The sequence below is a fragment of the Cnephaeus nilssonii genome (assembly GCF_951640355.1).
Source record: "Cnephaeus nilssonii genome assembly, chromosome: 12".
Classification (NCBI taxonomy): Eukaryota; Metazoa; Chordata; class Mammalia; order Chiroptera; family Vespertilionidae; genus Cnephaeus; species Cnephaeus nilssonii.
Genome location: NC_137083.1, coordinates 52,863,026 through 52,889,729, shown reverse-complemented (window position 1 = coordinate 52,889,729; position 26,704 = coordinate 52,863,026). Strand labels below are relative to the sequence as shown.

The 26,704-nt window shown below is 38.9% G+C and overlaps 1 protein-coding gene across 3 annotated transcripts in view; it reads right to left on the bottom strand.

The window, feature by feature from the left end:
- The window catches only part of BRAF (B-Raf proto-oncogene, serine/threonine kinase), a 136,325-nt gene continuing 109,621 nt past the window's right edge, over positions 1–26,704 (bottom strand). For 2 of the 3 annotated variants that reach the window (XM_079786534.1, XM_079786535.1), the window contains 3 exons: positions 20,999–21,133; positions 14,722–14,875; positions 6–7,445 (listed from right to left, as the gene is read on the bottom strand). In XM_079786534.1, coding sequence (XP_079642660.1) covers positions 7,423–7,445; positions 14,722–14,875; positions 20,999–21,133 — 312 coding nt within the window. In that variant the 3' untranslated portion in view covers positions 6–7,422. Of the gene's footprint in view, positions 14,876–20,998; positions 21,134–26,704 lie in introns of all 3 variants that reach the window. The other variant, XM_079786536.1, reaches the window with a different exon arrangement.

Here is a 26,704-nt window from a genome sequence, read left to right as displayed (position 1 = left end):
AAAAACTCCAGACTCCTTAAACGACTGAATTATAGCATGTATTTCAACTGAGCCCTTGGAGGAGAAATCAGGTTGCAGAATCTAAGTACTTGATGGTCATCATCACTACAGCAGTGTAGCCAGCACGATGTAGCAGGCATCCATCTTGACAATTTAAAACTATTCTAAGTAACTTCTACCCACCAAGCAGTAAGCAACATTGTGTGAAACAAAATGTACACTTCTCAGGCCCTCCATTGCCTGGAAGAACTGACGGTCAAAACCCTGACTACTACTGTTATTGAATGTGATAAAGCTAGAAAAATAATGTTGATAAAGAATTCTCCATGCAGTCAATCTTTATTATAGCAGTATTCGCATATTCACATCAAGTACATAGAACTTTTTTTGCCTTTTATATAATACAGAGTTTTTAAATAACTTTACACAGAAATAAATTTCTTCAATCTGAGTTTCAGCTATCTTTAATTCTTCATGCTTTCTATCCAAACTGAACAATATTTTCCATTGTACAAATTTACATGAGAAAAATTCCAAAGTACAAATGAAGGGACCTGAGCAGGAAAGAGAACCAAAGTATCAAGAAGTGGGGTTGGGGAAGAATTGAAAAAAAAAAAAAAAAAGATTCAAGCAAACACTGAGGATTAAGGGGCAAGAGGGAGACGACCTCTATTTGACTGAAAATAAATGTCTTTTTTTATGAATTGAAAAATAAGTTTTAAAAATAGTTACTCCATAATTTTTGCAAAGCAGGTAGAGAGAGGTCTGTGGACAATTAAAAGTCCCCATCTTTTCACTGGGTACACCCCAGACTCCATGAGAACTTTTTCAGTGTTTGGAACTGAAGTGAACTAAACCTGAACCTTTGGCAGTGAGAGAGGAATGTGTATGAGAACTGCCACACGGTTTGGAGTGGTAAACCTGGAGCCATTTCCTCAGTTAAAACATGAAGGATTTCCCTTTCTTCTCCTGTATAGAAGAATTGTCCTCAAACCAAGAAGGTAAATGAAAAGGGGGGTGATGTCCTTTTTCTTGGTCTAAACCATAGAGCAATCATAACTACTGTATAGAATCAAAGGAACATGTTGGTAAATGGTCAAATTCAATCCCCTGATCAGTTGTACGCTCCTATTTTAGAAGCAGAAATTGCTGAGTGAGGAAAGGGTCAGAGTGTACAACCAACAAAAGATTGCCACAAAAATGTATCACTGTGATAGTCCTTCCAATCAGGTGACATCATGAAGGCCAGACTAATGTGCAGCATGGCCAAAGAAACAGAGGACCCAATGAATGCATTTTCAAATGGAGGAGGGAAAAGGGCACAGAATAACACACACACCCCGTATGTAAACTAACGTAACATGAAGATACACAAACATAAAGGCTAGCCACTTACGTTGGTAATTAATGTGAATAAAAAGGCATTATGTTTTCATAGCTGGTTTTAATCAGCTATGTCCGGAACACACACAAATGTATAAGGAATGATTTAAAACAAAACAAAACCGTTCACAGCTTAGAAAAGCACACTTATTGCACTCTTACATTTTATTTCAAATAATTATGGTTTATTTCCCACCCTCACATCAATTTTTCCCTACCCTCAGACTTACTCCCACACCCTCCCCTGTCCTATTTGGTCCATTTTCTCTATATTTGTGCCTAGTCTGTGAGCTTTGTTGCTTATGCTAGTTTGAAGTTTCCTCCGATGTATCTCCTACTCCACCAAAACACACCTGGGTTAAAAAAGCTTAATTCACAAATGCAACACAATAATTTTCTAAAGAAAACCAGTGCTAAGCAACTTACTCATAATCCCCATCTGCACCCCTGTAACCAGAACTCTTCCTCTGCCACATCTCCTAAGTGAAACCCAGGCCCGGTTCCTACACATACTGTGCTGAGAACCAGCCACTTGTGGGTGCTGGGCTACCTGCCCAGCCTGCCAGGAGACGCGGATGGTTTGCACAAATCCTTTTTCTTTTTTTTATACTTAACAGGAATAAATATATTTCAGTTCTTTGTTCTTAAAGAGTATTTCAATCTATAGAATTCTTTCAAAAAATGCATCACAAAAAAACAGATATACTAGCTGTGTCCTCATGCACAACTGGTTATACCATTGTAATTAGTCAAAATAGCTAAATAAAATTAAACATTTTAATAAAACTGATTTAATAATTAATAAGACTAAATCAACAGTTGAGTTGTGATGCTAAAAGATCTACCTAAACTTTTTGAGGTGGGGACTAACTGTCCCTATGCATTTTAAAATAAAGCCCTGTGACCTTAATTTAAGAATTTAGGACTTAAGTTTTTGTCCTCTTCTATCTTAAAAATACCCAATAGAAACTGTTAACTACCCTTTCTACAACTGAGAAAATTTAGGACTGAATTTCAATGTAAATATCTTTGCCAAACAGAAGTAAAAATAAGTTATCTGAAAACAAAACAAAGCTTAGTTTACTGCCTAGTGTACTGATATAACAAAAATCTTACCAGCATTTTCAATTTTACCAGAGCTAGCAACATGGACCATGAATACACTGGCCACTTCATTCTCTGGTGGCCAATATACAAATCAGGCAGCGATGCTACTGTACTCTTCGGGTGCTCAGCGACCTATGGGTGTAGTAATAGCCCTCGGTGAAACACCGTGAGAACTTGCTATGACAGTACTGCCTTTCTTGGGGCGGTGAGGAATGAAGATACAAGAAGCATATCACGGAGTGTGTACAGTGCACACCAACGGCCAGGTCAGTAACTATTCCAATGCCTCCTCATGAAGGAGCCCCCAACACCTCACAGCACCCCCCAACAGGATTAGCAGCATAGTCCTGCTTAATTTGCCAACCAGTCCTGGAAGGCAAGTGTATATTTCCAACTCTGAAAAATCCGTGTCTAGGTTGGCAGCAGTACTCTGGAGAGTGATAAAATCTAATTCTGCCCCATATTATTTCTTTCCCCGTTCTCACAGAGTTCACACATGCAACTGCTGCCCAGCATACAGTACTTCAACCTTGAACTACACAATTTCTTAAAATGTCTGTCAAATATTTCTGTTATATAAAAGTTCCATGCTTTGAGAACCTATGGGAGTAGAAAAAGTTTCTCTAGAAATGTCACTGAACTATAATTTCAACCTATTTGCTCTATATGATAAATATATCTGACTATACTAGGGGTTATGTGCTTTAAAAAAATAATTTTGTTCACTGAAAATTTACCTGTGTTTTCATTTTTTAAATGTGATTTGGCTATAAACTCTTTAGTGCATTTATCTTTGCAGTCTGAATTGCACTCTAAAAAATATTAACACAGCTGAGTTAGACCAGAGTGGCTGCTTTCTTCACAAATCACTGATTTCTGCTAAAATTTTAGCTTTTTTTTTTTATTGCATCATGAAGGCACAGTAAGATCATTTGGCAAATTGTCAAGGTATTTTTTCTACAGCCTCACCTACACCATTTCAATGCATGATCTATAAGCTATTTTGTGTTCACACTCAGTAAACCTTACATGTCTGGCTATGTGTGTGTTTTTAAATAGCCTAATGGTTGGAATCTGCTGGTCTCCAGGTGCTGCTATTCTAGCACTAACAATGCCAACTTGGACAAAGAAGAAAATCTTGCAAAATGGGTCATCACTTTCTCCCCCCTTAGCTGGGCAGTCTGTCGGAGTTATCTGCACATGGGACAAAGCTGTGGCTAACTCATTATAAAGGTGTACTGTCCTGCCAAGCCCACTGAAAATTAAAGTTATATCATTGTTAGTGAAGTGAAACCGTAACTATTTAATTTCATGCAACTGACTTAAGGTTGATATTCTGAAACGTACCCCTAAACAGGTTCTGGCACCATTTGCAACAACATTCAGACACTCTTGAGCTACATTTTTCAGTATTACTGCCTAAATGTATAATGCCCTTTAGGACAAAATGAGAGCGTTCAAATACAAGCACACATAAAAGTTAAAATCCTAAATCATCTTCATGTTCTAGAGCTCCTGACTTCATATTTTAAAATAAATATTCATTACCTCATTCTGAGGAGGTAGTTTTTTGAAGAGGTCACCTGAACGCTGTAGTATGTTTCAAACTAAAGCTAGATGAGGTTTGCCCGAGGCAGAGGGTGAATGTACAGGTGGGGCGGTGAGGCTGAGGAGGGGTGTGCAGCAGTGTCAACGTTGCCTGATGGACAAACGATAACATTATGTGATTAAGAGCTGTGACTACATCCCACGAGAATCTAGGAAATATTTAGTTTCAGGTGGACAGTGGTGAAGTCCTGAATTATCTCTTTATACCTAACAATATAGCGCCCTTTCTTCTCCAACACCAACATGAATATAACACATATACTTCATATATGTGATTTTATCTTCTAGGATGTCCCAGTACATCATATAGATCTCACATACAATCAGGGACTGCATGTCCAGAAACCAGATTTTGACAGCTAGACAGAGCCTTCTTTTAAGGTGCACCTAAGTACAAAGAATCACACTGGATTTTTCTATTCACAAATCCCTTTTATAAACTACTTTTTGGTCAATATTATTTCAGTGGCAAAAATCTACACCCTAAACTGTAGTTTAATGATAAAGTACACCAGCTAGGAAAAAACAAAACAAGTCCATCAGGATTAAAACAATCTTTCATGGTTACTCTCAAATTTTTCAGGCTTCACCTCTCCTTACCCAAAATAAAAGGCCCCACGGAAGGCACTGCAGCCACTCTACAGAAAAGACAGGTAATTACCGCCTTGGGAAATAATCAGTGAAGCAGCCACATATTATCCATTCAATTACTCATAAAGTGCTTTGCACGTCAAGGAGTTCTTCCTTGTATTTCTTAGGAGCTCAGCAAGTCTATCTGTAGTTAAGCATCGAACAGTAAAGCAAGTGAAACTCACAGGGAAACCCCCTTTTCATGTCAACTGTAAACTAGAGAAAAAACAACTTGATGAAAAAAAAGGAAGAAAGGGGGAAGTTTCAAATTTTATTTTTTAAGGGCTCTATAAAAATTTCTCAAGAATACCCTGAGCCTGGCTTCTGGGCACAGATTCATTTGAGATAGAGTCTGTTTCTCCTTTTCAAATGAGATAGCAACCTACTCTAAAAAGAAAGGGAAGAAAAAAAGTGTATCACCTTGAATATTGTTTGGAAAACCCCAATGCCAAGCTTCCCCCAGAACTAGGCCCTGTACTGCTCCAGCCATCCAGGCAGTCCTGCACCTGAGCCTCTAGCAGCTCTACCTGCTCAGCAGACATGCCTATAGTTTAAGACCAGCTCTCTGCAATCTTGGTACAGGGAACACAAGCATGTTTAAAAGCATCTATGGTGGCATATTTAGAAAGAAAAATAGACAATGCTCTTCAAATGAGCATGAACCATTTTACATCTTTGTAATTTCTGAATTTTGTTAAGATACTGCTATGCTCATGTAAGACTTAAGAACACACTGCTTTTCAAATTCACTAATAGCTTCAGTATACTTTCCATTCTACTGGGACAACCTTTTACATGTCCGTGCAATTTTCAGTAGGCCTTCCTGTGATACAGGTATTTTAGCAAAAATCTAATGGCAGTGAGTGTTAGTAGGCCGAAAGATAGCAGGGTGAGTTACAATTTGAAATTTTAAAATAACAATTTCTAATTCCCTGCTTTTTAAAATAGTTCTATCCAATTTCTCTCAGATCCTTGGCTACCTAGCCTGGTTGGGCTAAGTACAGTTGATTTGATTTACATTCCCAAATCCTGGTAAGAGATTCTAGATCCATAAAAGGGAGGTATTTCCCATTAATATTTCCAGAGTCACTTTCTTTGCTACTATCGTGACTTACACCACTCTTTAGTAAATGCCAAAGGAAGCTATGGCTAGGTTATATTTTCCATTTATATAAAGAATGAGGTTCTTAATATTGCAGCAGCTCTTTCTGTAAAAACAATTGATATTAGGCTTCACACATACTCTCTCTGTCCCAATACACCCAAAATTGCTCTATTATCTGCCTGGGGAACTCAGCTGCCAAATTACCCAACCTTTTGAAGACCAGGCTTGGGAAAAAAGGAAAAAGAAGAATGAATGGAGATACCACCATTTTTATTTTAGGTTGTATATTCTAGGTAAAAGACTAGAAAGAAAATGAGGATGTAGTGTAAGAGTAAACTGGAAGAAACAATGAGATATTAGCAAAGATGTTAGTGTGGATCCAGCAAGTACCATTAATTTAAAAATTATAAATATTTGTCATATGTTAAGACTCCCCATGTTTAGGTAGAGGAAGGATAATGATTTTTCTTTAAAAGTTGTTTATATAACAAAAATACAATTTTTCAGGATATATAATTCTAATGGGAAGTATTGTTTTATTCCAATTCAATTAAATCTGAAAATTATTTTTAATAAAAATAGAAGAAACTCAGAAATTCAAACTTGTACCTTACATTTAAATTACATAAATGTCTCACATTCAAAACTGTTATCAAGCAGTTCTGTAGGCTTTTAACTAAATACCACCATGGCATTTTTGTGCCTTGGGCAAAGTAGCCACGTAAGTACTTGGTGACTGGAAGAGCTTGGGAGGAAGATTTTCCTGAGAACTTGCTATATTGTGGAGGGGAACCCCCCCCCCGCCCCCAGACACTTCTCTTCATTGCTGGACCCAATGAGCAAAGAAGGCAATGTGTGCCAGCACTTTCCAGCCTGCGTGGGTAGGCAGACACCCTCAGTGAGCAAGGAAACAGAAGCCAGAAACCCAGGAGGTCAGGAAAAAGATGCAGCATTCCCTTTTCCTCTGCACCAAAACGTAGCTCTGTCTCCCTCTCATCCTCCACTTAAATAAAATAGCTTCATTTTGATAAAAATGAGTCAAGGACTGAACGTGCACTACACAGGTAGGGCATGCTGCATTTTTGTTCCGTCCCTCAGAAATTAACCAGTGGTGGCTAGGGAAAAGAGCTCCACAACAGAATCCCAGAACAGGAAAGAGAATGATGCTTGGTGATTGCAACTGCCCCATCAGATGATCAGCCACACATTGATCTGGTGGTTAGAAGGGCACAGTCGACCGGCAGACTCCAGAGCCAATCTCCCAAGCTGTAGCAGCAGTGTCTTTCCATCATGCCTGACCATCAAAAGGCCAGAACTCAGGGTCTCTCCTCTTCCTGGGACTGGGCAGACTTGTATGCACGTGGTGTTTGTGTTGAAGAAGAAACACTGGCAGCAGAGAATTCTGGTTCCTAAAACATTCTTCCCTCTTTTCTTGGATGGGAATTTCCATTCTGTTCCACATCAGCTTATGAATTGAAAATTTCATTTCTTTAAAAAAGGATCTGAGGAACAGAACTGTGTTTGATGTTAACAAATTGTACGAACACAAGACTTAAGAAATAAGAGTAGATGCTGCCATGATGGTGTGGCTACTTGAAGGCTGCAAATTCTCCTGTAGAGGGAGGACAAGAGCTAATTTTAAAAAAGTTATCTTAACCTAGGTTTCTTAATTAACCTAGACAAAGAGAAAAGCCTCATTGAAACCTCACTGAAAGGTGACTAGCTGTCTATTACAAATCTAGCAACATCATCAATTTAAAAAGCAAAAATGGTTGAAACCTATGAAAGAAGACAACTTGCATAGTACATAGACTACGGTTCAATTACATCAATTAAGCAGTTTACTGCCACATGTCCAAAACGGAAACCATCCCACACGCCACGATATTTTGAATTTAATTAAAAAAATCAATTTACAATGAATATTATAAAAATAAATATATTACTCACAATTTGGGTGTTCTTGAATATTTTCAGCTGAAAATTCTCACAAAAAAATAGTTTTAAAGTTGGTTGGGGCTGCCACTTAGGGAAAAAAAAATTTATTTTTTATAGGCACACGTGGCCTGTGGGGAAGGTCTGTTGCTTGCGTCTACTGACACTTATGGCATACAATGGGTTAAATATCATGTCTGCAGATAATTTCCTAGTTGGATTTTACATGCTATGGTTCTAATCAAGCTGAAAAGCATTCCAATGAACAAAATATCTCAGAAATAGATTGTAAAATAGTAGGGTTGGTTTGCCCCTGAATTATCAACTCATTTCCATTATAATGCCACTATTAGAAAGGAAGAAGCAAAAATTATCCTCATTTGCCAAAGATAAAATTAAGAGGTCAAATGATTTGTCCACATTACACATTTGAGAGCAGGAAAGAAAAACCGACCCTCCATCTTCTAGTTCATTTCACCTTTTAAACTACCAACAAATTACATATAGGCACATGTCACTGGACATCATTCTCAGCATAAGAATTCTTAAAACCATGATGTCTGTTTGAGGTACAATGACACTCCTTTAGCTTACTGAATTTGGGGGCTTCATAGAAGAGCCATTATTAACCTACCATTTTGTCCACAGCTTCTACTTATAAGTAGGGGTTGGTTCCTCTTATTATATACACCATAGTTAATTTCTGGGGGGTTGGTTAATAACTGAGAACTATCAGAATTTAGTCAGCCTTAACATCGTTTTTCAGTAATAGCAGCTTCTGAGGAGGATTCACTTATACACTATAAGTGAATAGTGTATTCACTTATATGAATATACTGTTTAATCCAAAAGTAACCTACTCTTTTCTGATTGCTATTAGATTCTCCGACCCAGCACTGACTGACTAGGGGGCGGTGGATCAGGCCCAGAGAGAGGCCTGCAGAGAGAGAGGCAGGGTCTGATCCGTAGCCTCTGTGGCAGCCGTTGATCAGAACTTGCTTCTCTTTCTCTCCCAGCCTGGCCAACAGGTACACCTCCATTTCTCTCCAGGCCTCCACCGGGGCTGCTGATCAGCCCCACCTTTCTGATCAGGCCCATTTGATAGGCCCAGAGACGCTGACTGGCATAGAAACTGACCAATCAGAACCAAATTGGCCGGCAGAGGAGGGCAGTTGGGGGTGAGATTAGGCTGGCAGGGGAGGGCAATTAGGAGTGATCAGGCAGAGGCGATCAGGCCTGCAGGGGAGAGCAGTTAGGGGCGAGATCAGGCTGGCAGGGGAGGGCAGTTAGGGGCAACCAGGCTGGCAGGGGAGGGCAGCTGGGGGCGAGATAAGGACGGCAGGGGAGGGCAGTTGGGAGCGAGATCAGGCCAGCAAGGGAGGGCAGTTAGGGGTGATAAGGCAGAGGCCGTTAGGGGCTATCAGGCAGGCAGGCAGAGAGGTTAGAGGTGATCAGGCAGGCAGGCAGAGGGGTTAGGGGCAGTTAGGCAGGCAGGCAGGTGAGCTGTTAGGAGCCAGCGGTCCCAGATTGTGAGAGGGATGTCCTGATTGGAGTGCAAGCTAGGCTGAGGGAACCCCCCCCTCCATGCACGAATTTCATGCACCGGGCCTCTAGTGTTGTTAATATTAGCAACTAGTTGAGTGCCTGTTATATATCAGTGAGGTCACTGAATACCTCATATATATTTTCATCTGATCCTCCTAATAACTCTATGAGGCAGGTGCTATTACTTCTCTTTATTTTACAAAGGAATAAGCTGGGGTTTACAGTGATTAAGTAACTTGCCCAAGATCTCACAGCTAGAAAATGGCAGAGTTGGAATGCAAAGCCAGGTGCTGACTCCAAAGTCCAGGGTCTTAACAATTAACAAGCCCCTAAACAATTTTCAATAATTAATAATTCATTTTCTCATTCTGAATACAGCTACTAACTGGGCTGCAGATAGTGATACTATCTCTTTCCATCTAAAGATTCCTTTTAACGATCATTCAAGGTATTGTGAGTCAAAAGATCAAGGAAGGGTAAAAGAATTATTATTTCATACTTAAATTTAAAAGGACTAGGAAGTTAGGCACTGATAAAAAATAGCCAAAGTACTAAAACCTTGGAGAGTAAAACATTTAGAGCATAACCATAGGAGGATATTACCGTATTTTCCAGCGTATAAGATGACCTTTTAACCCAGAAAATCTTCTCAAAAGTCGGCGGTCTTATGCGCCAGAAAATACAGTATTTACAATTTAGAATTAAAGTGAGTTATTGCCAAATGATGGGCGGGTTACCGTATTTTCTGGCGTATAAGACCCCCGACTTTTGAGAAGATTTTCCTGGGTTAAAAGGTCGTCTTATACGCAGGAAAATTCGGTATGTTAATAGAGACTCAAGAAACATTCTCATTATGGTTTGAGTACCTTATGGTTTTAAGATTGCTATTTTTTTCAGTATTTTAACACATTTCTTAAAAGCAATTTTCAACATTCCTATGAGTAGTCACTGTAGGAAGCCAATGTAAAAACAAGATTTACTTAACAGAAAATCTTCATAAAAATGCTAGAATTCATCTATTAAGTGAGAATATCAGAAAATGACAACTTTATGCCAAATCTTAGATATTACATTAAAATATAACCTGGAAAAAATCTTCAATATTTCTTATTCATTATTACAATCAGACACTCCATTTTGTTGAAGAGTGTTCTACTCCATAAACCTGAATATTAGCCTTAAAAATAAAAACAAGTAGGGGGATTTGAGGGGCAATGGGGAGATAAGGACACATATGTAATACCTTAATCAGTAAAAAAAATAATAAAATTAAAAAAAAAACAGCTGAGGATTAAGAAAATATATTAATAATAATAAAAGGGTAATATGCAACTCGACCAAACGGTGGAACAACCAGTCACTATGATGCACACTGACCACCAGGGGGCAGATGCTCAATGCAGAAGCTGCCCCTTGGTGGTCAGTGTGCTCCCATAGGGGGAGCGCCACTCAGCCAGAAGCTGGGCTCATAGCTGGTGAGCGCAGCAGCGGTGGTGGGAGCCTCTCCCGCCTCTGTAGCAGTGCTAAGAATGTCCGACTAACAGCTTAGGCCCGTTCCCGTTTAGGCTGAGGTACCCCTCCCCCCAGTGCACAAATTTTGTGCACCAGGCCTCTAGTATTAACAATTGAGGAATCTTAATACAGGATATATGAATAATGTTGTAAAATTTTTGTAAAGCTTAAATTTCAAATGTTTAAATATTTGAAATTTCAAATTGTTAAAAATTTTGAAAAATAAAAGGAAAGGCAGAGAGCAAACCCCCGGCCCCCAAAAAACACACAACACATCCAAAACACCCCAAAAGCACAAACTCTTACCAACACAGTGCAAATAGAATAGCAGTAAGGCGACCACTACTGACCATCCCACCCGAGTCACTGCTTTTAATGGAATGCAATTCTTTTCAAGCTCAGACTTCAGCTCGAGAAAAAGTCAAGCACAAGAAGAACTTTGAGTTTAGGGATCAATAAACTCTTTCTATATATGTCCCTGAAATCACAGAGAAATTTAAGAAAAAGATGAGGGTAAAAGGTGATGGATCTGCTTTTTTTGGGACAAAAAAACTTTTTTTGCTTAGTCTTTCCTGCATTATCTGGCAATCTCTATTATCCTACCTCCTGACTTATTTTATTTGAAATAAGAATCAATTCTGCTTGTGTGAAGTTATTTGAAGTGAAATACCCAGATTTAAAAAAAAAACACCTCGATATATTAACTGAAAAATCAATCAGAGGCCAAAATAAAGCTTAAAACAAATACCTCCTTTCTGGATGAGAAGCAGCTAACCTCTATTTTCCATTTGACTTTATTAGGGATTGGGCAGAGAACACTTGGGAAGACCCTGTGATTTTAGATACCTCAAATATCATGGTTTATTTGAAAACTAAGACTTTTATTAACTAGTTTTAAGATATTATTAAATCACTACATTTTATTCCAGAATTGAAAGCATATTTCAGTGGCTGTTCTACATATACTTTTATAAAAATTCCCCTTAAAGAGAAAATATGCTATGAAAAACCTAACAATGTTATTTTGTACACAAATCAATCACTGCTTCAGATAGAAGGGGCTAGTCATTATCACCAGAATAAATCCCCATTCTTTCTTTGTGGTGACCTTTTAGGCAGTTTCAAAAGGATGAGGAACATTCTGGCATAGACACACTGAAGTGCCACAGAAATGCTCAATAATTCTCAATTAAATAAGCCTATGATTGACGAAATGCTTTAGTCATGAAGTACCCATATTCATAATACTGTATTTAAAAAAAGAAAGGCAGATCATTTCCTTAAATTGACAGTGGCCACCTTGAGAGAAAGGCCAATGTAAGCTGGTGTGTTAAATAGTTATTATCTAGAGAGGATGATTTTAACTACTGACTTGGTATTTAAATAGCTAGTACACTATTGTAATATCAGAAAATAAACAAACCTGAAACATTTGATTAGAATGTATGATACCTAAACTACTTAAAATCAAGAAGACAAATCTCATTCCTCATCATTGACTACTAAAACCTCTAAAATGTGAAACAAATTTTATGAAAAGGCTGCCTCCTGAAGAAGGAAACCAACGTTAATGAAAATATATCTGAGGTCCTGGGTTTTAGGGAAGAAGTCAGTTACAAGAGAATGAATGTCCTGTTGCGATTAACTAGTTAAAGTGATTACCTTTACAAAGGGTTAGGAAAATAATGTTTTTCTTTATTTGGAGACTATATCTAAAAACTTAGTATAAAACAAACAACAACAGAAAGGTAAACTACCATATATCATTCTAATGCTTCCTATTTCTCCAGATCCATGTTATCTAAACATCTCACCTGCTATTTTTAATGTTCTTCCACTAACCTTCCCAGTGGGCCCCATTTGGAAAGAAGAGAGTTACTATGAGACCCTTTGAAGGCATGTTTCAATGTTTATGGGATAGCAGTTCTAGGAGCTTAGCTTTGAATGCCCTCTGGCAAAGGAGACTGACAAAGAAGGAAAGGAAAGAATGCAGATGGTGGGGACTGTTCAGGTGGTTAATGTTGGGAGGAAAAAAGAGAGTGTACAAAGAAAGAAAGATAAAAGTGAAGCAAGTATACTGGAGAATTACAGAAACAGCTTGATCAATAAAAAGACCCTTTGACTCTTGTGCCTCAAAATGTCCGTCTTTGAGCATTCCATACAGCAAGTCAACTTTGTTAAAACTTTGTTAGCTACTTGCTTGCTATTCAATTTGTGAATAAAACCCCACTTAATAGTTACGAATAACTGTATTTTTAGTGTTACTAGAGAACTTAGAAATCATGCACTTTGATGTTTTCCAACATGTTACATTATCTTGTCTTTCTTATTCTTTAAAATATGAGAAACTTCTTTTTCACTACTCTTGCCTAAACTAAAAACCATGAATCAATTTCTAAAAACATGAATGACATTACTTATCTGAAGCTACCCAAATGAGGAGCAAAAGGTATGCCATACTTATCACTGCGTGGTTTTCCTGGATGAAATCTAACTTATGCAAATACAAAAAGTATTTGAAAAATTTGTGGTACTTAAAAACTATGTTATTACTAAAGTCTTTCCAATTTTCTTTACTGGCTTCAAAGCAGGACAGCATTTAGGCAGATGTTGTCTGTGAGCCTGAATAACTCTGAACTGTCAGCTGTCTTTAGAAATCAGTACAAATTCAAGTTGAATAAATAAAGATGTACTGAAGAGGCTGGCGTTGGTCCTCAGGCTGACTCTGAACGAGAGATAGGAGGACAGCAATGCTTCTTCCCAGTAAGATTATGGTTCGCAGGGAGAATATACTGACTGCCACATTACAGTCATTGTCTACACAAGACAGTGTAAGCATGAGAAAGCGTTAACAAATCCTTTGTACCATGGAACACACACAAAAAGAATGGCATTCTTTCATAATAAGTAGAATTGCTGGGCAAAGAATATAAGGAGCGCAGAAGTTTATGAGACACATGCTAAAAGAGGCACCACAAGAGGTAAGATAGTTTAAAGCAACAATTAAAAAAAAAATCCATTACCCGGTGTTTGGCAAACAAAGATATCTAAAAGAAAAACAAACCTAACAGTTCTCACAGGATTCTGTGAAGCTTTTGGGGGAAAGAGGAGGCAGTGCATTTGTAAGGAAATTAGGCTTCTATGTAAGATATCCTTAATATATAAAGAAATATCTATACAGAACTCCAGCTTATAACATTTCCCCACTTAAGATGCAAAGTTAAACCATGTTACTCATGTCAAGCATGCCACTCCTCAGCAACAGCTATAGTTACCTGCACCCATAATTTATAAAAAGAAATTTGGTTTAGTATATTGCTTTAAGGGAATACAGGACAGGACATTCACACTTTCCAAATTGTAAGAAAAAGAAATAGTTACAGAAAAATGTTAAGAATAAAAACTTACTCATTTTTAGTGACTTCCTGAATGCGACTGTCTTGTCTGCCTAACTTGACACAGGCTAACCTATTGTCAACCTCCCACCTACACACACGTGCACAGGAGTGCTGCTATTCTTGGGAAACCCTAACAGATGGGCAGTAGCTAATGACAAAAGGTGCATGGGAAAAGTTTAATTGAAGTTTAATAATCAGAATAACCAAGTAAACAAAACAAACTTGGAATAGGAAATAAAACATCTGGAAAAGGCTTTGCACATTTTTAGCAATGTCTGCATTTTAAACACTTGGAAATTGAAAATCCAATGCTAAGTGTAAATTTTAGATGGGGAAAAAATTACGTTTTTAAACACGTTTTAAAACACATGGGCTTACCTTAAAAAAATTCTATTCAATTTAACAAATATATAAGCACACATATGTTCATTTTCCTTTGTGCCTACCCTCCAACACTCTCTCATACATTTAATTTGTTTCAGTGGACAGGAAACGCACCATATCCCCCTGCCTGGATGGGTGTTTTTGGAGAAGCACAAGCATATAGACTAAAATCCTCTGTTTGGAAGCCAGCCCGATTCAAGGAGGGTTCTGATGCACTGCGGTGAATTTTTGGCAATGAGCGGGCCAACAGCTCAATAGAGGCAAGAATCTAAAAAAGAAAGAAAGAAAGAATGAAAATCTAGGTGGTATTAATCTTTAAGACCCTCGTCATACTTTACAGCAGCGGTTCTCAACCTTTCTAATGCCACGACCCTTTAATACAGTTCCTCATGTTGTGGTGACCCCCAACCATAAAATTATTTTCGTTGCTACTTCATAACTGTAATTTTGCTACTGTTATGAATCGTAATGTAAATATCTGCGTTTTCCGATGGTCTTAGGCTCTACAGCAGCGGTTCTCCTAAGACCATCGGAAAACGCAGATATTTACATTACGATTCATAACAGTAGCAAAATTACAGTTATGAAGTAGCAACGAAAATAATTTTATGGTTGGGGGTCACCACAACATGAGGAACTGTATTAAAGGGTCGCGGCATTAGAAAGGTTGAGAACCGCTGCTTTACAGGAAAGCATCTAAAATCTTACATAGACATTCAACATATTTTAAGGTATAAAGAAACAAGTTATGACTTTTCAAGGCATACAGTGTGGTAATGTATGCACATAATCATGAGACATATATAAAGGGCTTAGTACAATGCCTGGTATATAATAAGTACTAAATAGAACTTTAGCAGCTATTATTATTACTATTATTATTTTCTGAGCTACCAAAAATCTTAAAAAATATATTTTTATTGATTTCAGAGAGGAAGAGAGAGATAGAAACATCAATGATGAGAGAGAATCATTGATCAGCTGCCTCCTCCATGCCCCCTACTGGAGATTGAGCCTGCAACCCAGGCATATGCCCTGACAGGGAATCAAACCTTTAACCTCCTGGTTCATTGGTAGATGCTCAACCACTGAGCCACATAGGCTGGGCCTAACTTTAAAATCCTATCTAATAAAAGAGTAATGTGCAAATTGACCATCATTCTAACACATAAGATGGCTGCCCCCATGTGGACACAAGATGGCCACCACAAGATGGCCAGCAGGGGAGGGCAGTTGGGAGGGACCAGGCCTGCAAGGGAGGGCAGTTGGGGGCAATCAAGCCTGCAGGGGAGGGCAGTTAGGGGTGGCCAGGCCAGCAGAGGAGGGAAGTTGGGGGTGACCGGGCCTGCAGGGAAGGGCAGTTGGGGGGGACCCAGGCCTGCAGGGGAGGGCAGTTGGGGGGGAGGACCAGGCCTGCAGGGGAGGGCAGTTAGGGGCAATCAGGCTGGGAGGGGAGCAGTTAGGCATCAATCAGGCTGTCAGGGGAGTGGTTAGGGGGTGATCAGGCTGGCAGGCAGAAGTGGTTAGGGGCAATCAGGAAGGCAGGCAAGCGAGCAGTTGGGAGCCAGCAGTCCTGGATTGTGAGAGGGGTCCCAGATTGGAGAGGGTGCAGGCTGGGCTGAGGGACACCACCCCATGCACAAATTTCGTGCACCAGGCCTCTAGTTAAACTATAATCTTTATAATGGTTAGCATAAAGGTAAGAAATAAGCAATGTTATAAATTTTTTAAAAATTACAAGCATATTGCCCTGGCTTGTTTGGCTCATTGGATAGAGTGTCGGCCTGGGGAGAGGGTGTGCAGGAGGCAGCCAATCAATGATTCTCTCTCATCATCGATGTTTCTTTCTTTCTCCCTCTCCATTCCTCTCTGAAATCAATAAAAATATATTAAAAAAATTACAAGCATATCACACAAATAAAAATTCAAATAATATGAAAAAGTATAAATCTTACCTCCCAGGGTAACCACTGTTAAAGAGTCTGTAATTTCTTCAGGACCTTTCTTATGCATAAACATGCACATATGAAAACAGAGCCCACCCTCACACTCAACAGCATTTAAGTAGTGTCTCACACATTTTTCTGTGTTGCTTGTTCCCTTATTGATATGCATGCCATCTGCAGAGCCTACCTTGGCCTTTATGTCTTTACTTTTTCCTTTTACACCACATAAACATTCTTGTACATATCTGAATACTTGTGGAAGCAGGTTCCATAGTACAGGTCTTTAGGAGTGGAATTATCAGAGTAAAGCGTATATGTAATTTAAGCTTATGGATTTTACCAAGTCCAATCAAAAGTCCTAACCAATTTACAGGCCACCAATACTGTTAAATTGAAAAGGAAGGCTCTTCCCCCTTCCCAACACTGTGCCCCATGCTGCCTATTGCCAATCGAGGGGCAAAAATAAAAAACAGATTTCACTATTGTATTACTCTGCATTTTAATGACTATCACTGAACTCTTAACATTTAGTCCTAAGTTCATTTACCATTTGTATTTCTTTTGTGAATTGTCAGTTCATATCCTCTGCTTATTTTCTATTGATTATCTTTTATTTATTGACTAGAAGCCCGGTGCATGAAATTCGTGCACGGCGGGGGGTTGTCCCTCAGCCCAGCCTGTACCCTCTCCAATCTGGGACTCCTGGAGGGAGTCGGGCCTAAACGGGCAGTCGGACATCCCTCTCACAATCCAGGACTGCTGGCTCCCAACTGCTTGCCTGCCTGCCTTCCTGATTGCCCTTAACCGCTTCTGCCTGCCAGCCTGATCACATCCTAACCACTCCGCTGCCAGCCTGGTTGATGCTTAACTGCTCCCCTGCCAGCCTGTTTGCCCCCAACTTCCCTCCTCTGCCAGCCTGGTCACCCCTAACTGCCCTCTCCTGCAGGGTTGATCACCTCCAACTGCCCTCCTCTGCCGGCCTGGTCACCCCTAACTGCCCTCTCCTGCAGGGTTGATCACCTCCAACTGCCCTCCCTTGCAAGCCTGGTCCCTCTCAACTGCCCTCCCTTGCAGGCCGAGTGCCTCCCAACTGCCCTCCCCTGCTGGCCATCTTGTGGTGGCCATCTTGTGTCCACATGGGGGCAGGATCTTTGACCACATGGGGGCAGCTATATTGTGTGTTGCAGTGATGATCAATCTGCAAATTACTCTTTTATTAGATAGGATAGAGGCCTGGTACAGGGGTGGGGGCCAGCCTGTTTGCCCTGAAGGGTGTCCCGGATCAGGGTGGGGTTCCCTTGGGGCGTGGGGCGGCCTGAGCAAGGGGCATGTGGTGGTTTGCAGGCCGGCCACGCCCCCTGGCAACCCAAGCGGAGGCCCTGGTATCTGGAATTTATTTTCCTTCTACAATTGAAACTTTGTAGCCTGGAGCGGAGCCAAGCCTGCTGCATGCTCCACCGGCAGCCATTTCTGTGGCAGTTAATTCACCTTCTACAATTGAAACTTTGTAGCCTTAAGCGGGTGAGCCCGGCCAGGGTGTGCGGAAAGCTTTGCTTCCCCTGTTGCCGCCGGCAACCCTGGCCTGCTCTCTCAAGCTCCCTTCTGCCACCCTTTGTTTGAATTCGTTTACCTTCTATAATTGAAACTTTGTAGCTTGAGTGGAGGCTTAGGCCTGCAACGGCTATGGGAAAGCTTGGCTTCCTCTGTTACCTGGGAAACCTTGCTCTCTGTGGCTGTAGCCATCTTGGATGGGGGTTAATTTGCATACTCGCCCTGATTGGCTGGTGGGCATGGCTTATGTAGCGGAGTGATGGTTAATTTGCATATTACCATTTTATTAGAGAGGATTTGAAGGAGCCATTTGTATACTATAAATATTTAATCTTTGCTATACATGCTATAATTATTTTTCTCCATGTTTATCTTTCAATATTATTTTTACTACATAAAAGTTTAAAATCTTTTAATGGAGTCATACCTGCTAATCTTTTCCTTTATAACTTCTGGATGTTATCTCTTACTTAGGAAAGCCTTTCCTACTACCTCAAGGTTATAAAAAATGATTTCATTTGTTTATAGTTTTGTTTTTAACATGTAAATCTTTAGCTACTTGAAATTTATGTGTATAGTGTGAAAAGAGATCCTTTAATGAAAATTAAAAAATATTAGTTAAAAGGGGCTTTAACCCTTTGCACTCGCTTGCTTTTTTCTCAATTCCTTTATTCTAATGCTAACCGTGTTGAGTCACACTCGACATCCGAGTGCAAAAGGTTAATAGTCTGGAAAATTCATGGATGCATTTCATTTTCTGATACCATGAAAAGAATGAAATGTTATTTATATTAGGAATACAGACATCTTAATACTTTAAATACTTTTTTAAAAAAGTGGGCCCAAGTATATAATTTGCATTATGAACGTACATCAACCGTGTTAAATAGCAAACCCTAGCACCTGGGATGTGAAAAGAAGATGGTGTGGGGTCCTGCTGACACTGGCCAACAATATGGACTTTACTTTGATATCCTTAAAGCAGTGATTTTCTGGGTAAAAACACACATACACACAAAAACAACTCTTCCTCAAAAGAAGAGTAATTTAGAATTCCAATTTGTAAAACATGTATTTATCCAGCCAACCAGTTAGCATCCCCTCCCCGCTCTGAGATGGCCCCTGAGAGATTTGATAAAACTATAAATTCTATCTTTAATTCTTGAGATGGGGATAAAAGATTCACTCATTCCTGTAACAGTGGCCTTTGTCTAAGAAACTCAGTTAGGGGTGGGTATTCAAAGGCATAGGTTTAGAAAGGACCAACTCAGTAATTATGGGAGCTGAGTAACTGTGGGAATCAGCACTTCCACTTGAAAACTGTATTGATTGATTGAGACACATTTATACCGTTTTGCCAGGAACTTCCTAAGCACCATAAAACACTGCCAGTGGGATGCTATGTCACAATATCTACTATAACTAACTTTCTAAGCTTATTCAGGTAATTAGTTCCAGTTTGTGAGGCTTATTGAAAGATCATTAATTTAAGGGCTTTAGCCTTACAACATAAACAGGTAAGAAGCAATGGAAAATTTCCAAAAATCAGAGAAAGGCAGCCAGTGCTGACAGCTGCCATTTCCTTTAGCCCCAGGTGGAAATGCCCCTCAAAAAGGCCTAGTATTAAAGGGAAGTTTGGAATCTGTTTATTTTGCCATCAAAAAAATTAAAGCAGCAATTCTCAAAGTATGGTCTGTGGAAAAACGATTTTCATCATAAACTAAGATATTACTTGCCTTTGTTACTGTCATTGTTTTATTTTTTTTTATTAATCCTCACCTGAGGATATTTTTCTCATTGATTTTCAGAGAGAGTGGAAGGCAGGGAGGGAAAAGGGGGAAGAGAGGGGAGAGAAGGCGAAAGAGAGAACGAGAAAGGGGGGAGGAGGAACATCGATGTGAGAGATTCATTGATTGGCTGCCTCCTGTATGCGCCCTGACGGTTCAGGGATTGAAACTGTAATCCAGGTACATGCCCCTTGACTGGGAATTGAACCCATGACCCTTTGGTGCGTGGGCCGGTGCTCTAACCCCTGAGTGACACCAGCCAGGCACTGTCATTATTTTATAGGTGTTAAGTGGAGTTTTCAGAGGTTACATGATATAAGATATTGCATCATAATGAATGCAAACCAGAGAATCCAGCTGTCTTTTTTTTTTTTTTTTAAATCTATTTTATTGATTTTTTACAGAGAGGAAAGGAGAGGGATAGAGAGGTAGAAACATCGATGAGAGAGAAACATCAATCAGCTGCCTCCTGCACACCCCCTACTGGAGATGTGCCCGCAACCAAGGTACATGCCCTTGACTGGAATCGAACCTGGGACCTTTCGGTCTGCAGGCCGATGCTCTATCCACTGAGCCAAACCGGTTAGGGCTCTTTTTTTTTTTTTTGCAGATTTGCAAAAAATGTAAAACAATGTTACTTTTCTCACTTATTTTTTTGTTTGTTTGTTAGGGAAAACATAATTACTTTTCATAAAAACATTATTTAACCTGTAACAGTTTCATTATGTTTAAATAAATTTATAAATATTTTAAAAACTTAGTTGAAAACATAGTTTTAAATTCTAAAATTGTAATTACTATATAGAAAAGCTCTTTTGGGGGGGGGGGGTCTTTAATCATTTTAAAGTGTGTAAAAGGGTTATGAGACCAAAACATTTGAGAATGGTTAGGCAAAAGCCAAATCTTTCTGAATAGTGTGAAGTGGGATCCCAAGTTTTTAGGTGTGCCACTGTCCAACCTTTATGAAATCATCTCTGTGTTTACTTATTTGGAGTCTGCACATAATCACATGGGATCCAAACCCATGAAATATAAACTGTGTGCTCTAAAAAAATCTGCATTTGAATATTAGCCTGTTCTTTTAGGTAACATAAAGTTTTTTCTTACTTGGGGAAAGAGTGGTCTCTCATCTCTTTTCTTTTTTAGGCACTCTGCCATTAATCTCTTCATGGCTTTTGGACAGTTACTTCGTACCTTACTGAGATCTGGAGATAGATATCCTCGTCCCACCATAAAAATTATCTGGGAAGAAAAAATAGGCAAATCATAAAACTTGTAGATTAGCTGAAAAAGGCATAAAGATTGAAAATTCAACAAGCTATGCACTTAAGATGTGTACTTTTCTGTTTGCACATTACACTTCAATAAAAAATTTAATAACATAATGCTAATACTCTGATGCCTACATATAACTGGGAGCCAATACTTCATGGACTGCAAACTGAAATCTTCATGACTCCTGGACTACTGTTAAGATTCCCTAATTGCTCCCATGTTCCAGTTGCCTTATCCAATCCATTTTCCACAGGTAGGATCATCATTCTAAAACACAGACCAGATTATGCCTCTTTTCTACTTAAATAATTTATTGGGCATCATACTAAGCCCTTTATATATATATGTAGCAGGAACCAACAAAGTTAACTTTTTAGTTTTAACATCAGCATTTTAAATTCTTTTGGTGAGGAAACTCTAATGGGGCATTTATAGTTATATAAATCTGAGAATCAGAGACTCCTCCAGAAAGAACTAAAGTTCTGTTTAAAAAGTAAAAAGATTTGTCTTCCCTTTGCAGAGATTTGTAATTTTTCTAATTTCTTAATTTTCGGCTCTTTTGAAGGTGGACGGAGACAGATGTTAGGAGTCTTGTGACTTAGGGAGGAAAGAGGGGTTTTACTCTTAGAGGGAACTGGTCCAATAGGGGCAGACTGGAGGCTGAGGTAGAGAGCTCCTTGTTACAGGGCAGAGCTGATAATTTTAAGAAAGTTAAGACTGATATCCTACTTTATGTTATTTCCTGTTTGGTGATGTAATAACCCTTGTTAACTATAAGCTGATTTGGCTAAGCACCACTAAAATGAAAGTATAAAGCTTATTCTTTTCCCACTTTACAAGTTACCTTTTACCAGTACGGAATTTCACTATAGTGCACAGCGCTCCAGGGTGTAAAACTGCTGGGGTACCAAAGGGACACTTCCAAATACTGGTGTCTAACTGTGCTCCAATGAATGGGCAACATTCCCTTTACAAGGCAGTTGGTTTGCAATTCTTCGCTTTCAGTAAAATTAATTGAACTGTCAGCTGACTATTAAAATAACTATTAATGACAAGTTATTATGTAATTTTTGGTATGTTCAAGAAATGAATTCAAATAACTGAGTGGTATGGTTTATGGTAAAGAATAATCTTGCCCACGTGGAGGGCTGGCCTTTGCCTTTGGCTCCTGGGAAGTAATCCCTAGCCCAGTGATGGGCAACCTTTTGAGCTTGGTGTGTCAAACTTCGCCAAAAAACTGAGCATAACTCGGGTAGTGTGTCACTTTGAGGAAAAAACATTATTTCGCAAATGTTTCATCCTCAGGAGCAGCAAATGTTTCATCCTCGGCATGCGGCCGCCTCAGCGGCCACGTGTCATCAGAAATGGCTACGCGTGTCAGTGCTGACACGCGTGTCATAGGTTCGCCATCACTGCCCTAGCCTCTTGTGCCTGATAAGAGTGTCTTTGTTTACCTGGGGCCCTGGGAGATGTCAGATAGTCTATGCTATGAATGTGATTTATAGAGGGGGCTTAGACTCAAGTGGTATCAGCTTGCCCTCTGAAAGCTATGGTTGGCCACAGCAGTGGTCAAGCGTATCTGCGTGACTAAGCCCAGTAACAACTCTGAATTCCAAGGCTTGAGTGAGAGTCTCTGTTTGGCAACACTTTGTGCGTGTTGTCACACATTGCTGCCAGGAGTAGTGTTGTCCACAATCCCATTCGGAGAGGACAACTGGAACCTCCACACGTGGAATTCTCCTAATGCTGCCCTATGTGCACTTTCCCTGGACGGATTTTAATTTGTTTCCTTTCCTTGCAACAAACTATCTGTGACAATTAACAACTTTCAGTGAGTTCTGTGAGACTTAATGAATTACTGAACCTGAAGGTGGTTTGGGGACCACTGAACTCTGAATACATTATAATGAAACTCCTGATTTTCTTAGCTTCTTACTTATTTGAACAATATTTCTCAATGCTTATTTCTTTAAAAATAAAACAAGGAAAAGGACTGATGCTAAGTCCAGCTCATTCTAGCAAAAGTCATATTTATCCACAGATTCATAAATAAAATTTAAAAAGCCCCATGTTGTTCATTAAGATACACATTCCCAATAAAATTTTACCTTAAATGTTTCTTAAATAATAAAAACTTATCTCCACCACTTATACATTGATAGTTATTAATAACGGTATAAGTCAAAATTTAAAAATAGCATTCAGAGCTGATAAAAATCATAGGAATGTTTTTTAAATTCTAAATTTAAATAGTAATACAAGTAGTTCAAAGAAGAAAAAAAAGAGCCATGTAAAACTTCCAAAAATTAATGAAGAGTTTTTGTATTTTTTTAAAGAAGTGATGGTAGGCATCAAATCAGCATGGCTTTTATGTTTTATTAGGCACTTTTAAAAGAAGGCTATAATGGCTTTATTTTGAAATGTTAATATAATACACTGGCAATTACATTCTTTGTAATTATTTAAACTTAAGAGAGAGTCTTTCTTGGATGTAATTCATGGATAGAAAATTCAAGTGGCACATTTACTAGTAAATCAGTGGCTTGGTTTGAAATTCTGGGACTGGTTATTTTCATTCTCAATCCACACTCAGCACTCCTGGCATCTCCACCTCTTCATTCACTCCTCTGTATACATCTGTTTATGGTCAGTATCACACACCTGCACTGCCTCAACAGAACTGTAAACTCCACTAAGAGCTCAGCCTGTGTTTTATTCATATCTGTATCCCTCTATATCACACAGTGCTTTGCATATAGTATCAAAAATTTTTTATTGAAATAATTTTTGTGTTGATAAGACAATGGTACTTATCATTTCCTGTCTCTAGAGATCTTGTGCTTAGTACCCAGCCACCAGGCTATGAGAAAGTCCAAGTTTCCCATGAAAAAATCCTCACATAAAGACCCAGGTGGAGAATAACTGAGGACTCTGGCTGGGCTTCCACCTGACAGCTAGTGCCCCCTTGTCAGGTTTGTGAATGAGCCACTTTGGAAGCAGATTCTTCCTCACTGAATCTACCCCAGATAATACCATGTGAGAGATAAACCTTCCTCACTGAGAGCAGCCCAAATTGCAAATGGATAAGTTGCTTAAGCCACTATGTTTTGGGTGGTTTGTTCTACAGCAATAATAACTGAAATACACTTGAAATAACAGATAAATGCAATGTTATTTTCTTCTAAGATGACATGGCACTTCTGCTCCAAGAAAAGAAAGCCCTAAAAAAAAAAAAAAAAAAAGAAAAGAAAAGAAAGCCCTGAAGGTAGACAGTTAATGAGCACATTATACTAGTAAATCTCAACTTAGTAAGAAGCTGTACTGAAAGAGGGAAGAATACAGTAATAAGAGAACAAACTGGAATCATACAGAGAAAAAAATAATAAAGCAATTTCTCAGATTTCAGCACTAGGGTAACTAAAGTAAAAGGTATGCTACTCTGCAAAGTCACATAGGCTGGTCATCCCTTAAGGAGCTAAGAGACCTGTTTTAGTAAAGATCCTGATTTTTATAACTGGAAGGAATTCTTTAGTCAAATTTCTTATTTTTATAATTGGAAAACGAACAAACAAAAAACCCACACACAAAACATACACCTACAGAGGTAATGTGACCAGGTTATGCAGGTTGTGAATCCAGGGTCTGCCATTACATCATGCTACTTTACCAGAGTCCTGCCTTGAATTTACTGCCATTAAAACTGCCACCTCTGACTATAGGGGTGATAGCATGGGGGAATGGTTTCTGTTATATAGTAAAGAAGCAGCTTTCTCATCTACCATGAAAAAGAACAATATTCCTAGATTTTCAAGCAGAAGTCAATCTGAGAGCCATGGAAATCAAAGTATAAGAGAAGGAAAAAAAATCAAATCAAAGGGATGGTATGAGCAATGACTGTCGTTACACTTCATTGAGGATGACTAGAGTTAGCAACTCAGGAGGGAGTTTCACAGAAAGTGCCATTGGAAGAAAGCAGACTAGATGATAATGAAGAATGGTAATGGGAAGAATATATCACTCCTTTGTTTTCTTTTAATAGTTTTTGCATTTTTATTTTATTGGTTTTATAGAGAGAGGGAGAGGGAAAAAGGGAGAGAGAAACATCGTTTAGTCGCCTCCCTTATGCACCCCAACCAGGGATTGACACAACCTGGATACGTGCCCTGAATTGAACCCAAAACCCTTCGGTGCATGGGACAATGCAACAATCAACTGAACCACAGCAGCCAGGGCAGTATATGGTTCTTTTACCTCCATTTTCTTTATCAAATACTTAACTTGGTTTTAGACTGGCAAATTCCACAAGCCTCTAACTGTACTACTAGAAAGAGCTAACTAATAAAGGCCTTACCCTTCTGTTGGTCACTCACTTATTTCTCTCAGGAAAGGAAGCCCTTGCCACATCACTTATTTTACTCCCATGGAGGACAAAGTGCCTAAAATGCCAAGAACTCTGGGATGCTTTCATCCATATTTTGGAGATAATAATACTTGTTTCATAATATAATTTTATTGTTTTATTAAAATAAGTATATTCACTTGCAAATGGATGTCATCTAAGTTAACAAATTTTTATTATTTGTAGTTATCTATGGTAAATCAACAAAAACTAAACTATAATTCCCACGTAATTCCTTTAGAGAAATACTTTGCATAGGAAAAGTGAACATGGCACGGGGATTATGCTATTTGGCCGAGGAAATGAGACAGTAAAAGGCAGAGCTCACAAATCTTGCTAATTAGAGACAACAATCTTGCTACTCAGATTGCCGTCATCAGTACCTCAGGGATCTCGAATATGTCACGAGTACAGTAAGTAATATGTTTCAGTTATATCCTTCAGCTAGTATTTTGGTCCATCCTGAATTTAAGTTTCATGCAGGCTTAAAATATCAGATCATCAAAAGCTAGGCCACAGATTTTTTTAATACTCAAAGCTAAGTTTCAACATTCTAAAGATATGAAATAGTTAAAAAGACTAAACAGCAACTAAAAAATTAGTTTTGTGTTGAGTTGGGTAGAAATATAGTCATTAAAATTTTTTTCAAAATATAGAATTAAGACCGCTATTGGGTAAGGGCCACATGGTAATTCAATGAGCACATACCAAGTACATGATAACTTAGATTACTTTTATGACATCACATTGATAGTGGTAGTTCTTAGTGAGAGACCTACTCAGAGCTATCACCAAAGAGATTGGTAGTTGAGCTCTTGACTAAAACACACACTATTTAATGAAGTGACACATTTATGTATAAAACTACCATTTCACTATGTTGGGAGGTTATGATGAAACATATAAAATATCTGCACTTTTTCTTTTTAACTCTTTATATTGGTGATTCTCGACTTTGGTCTGTATCAGGATTCCCTGGGAAACTTATTACAAATGCAGGACCCCATCCCATCGAATCAGAATCTGCTCCAGCATCTCCACTTTTTAAAACAAATTACTCAGGTGATTCTGATACAAACCACGGTATCAAGTATAAACATTATTCTTTTTTGTTGTTGTTAATCCCCACCCAAGAATAT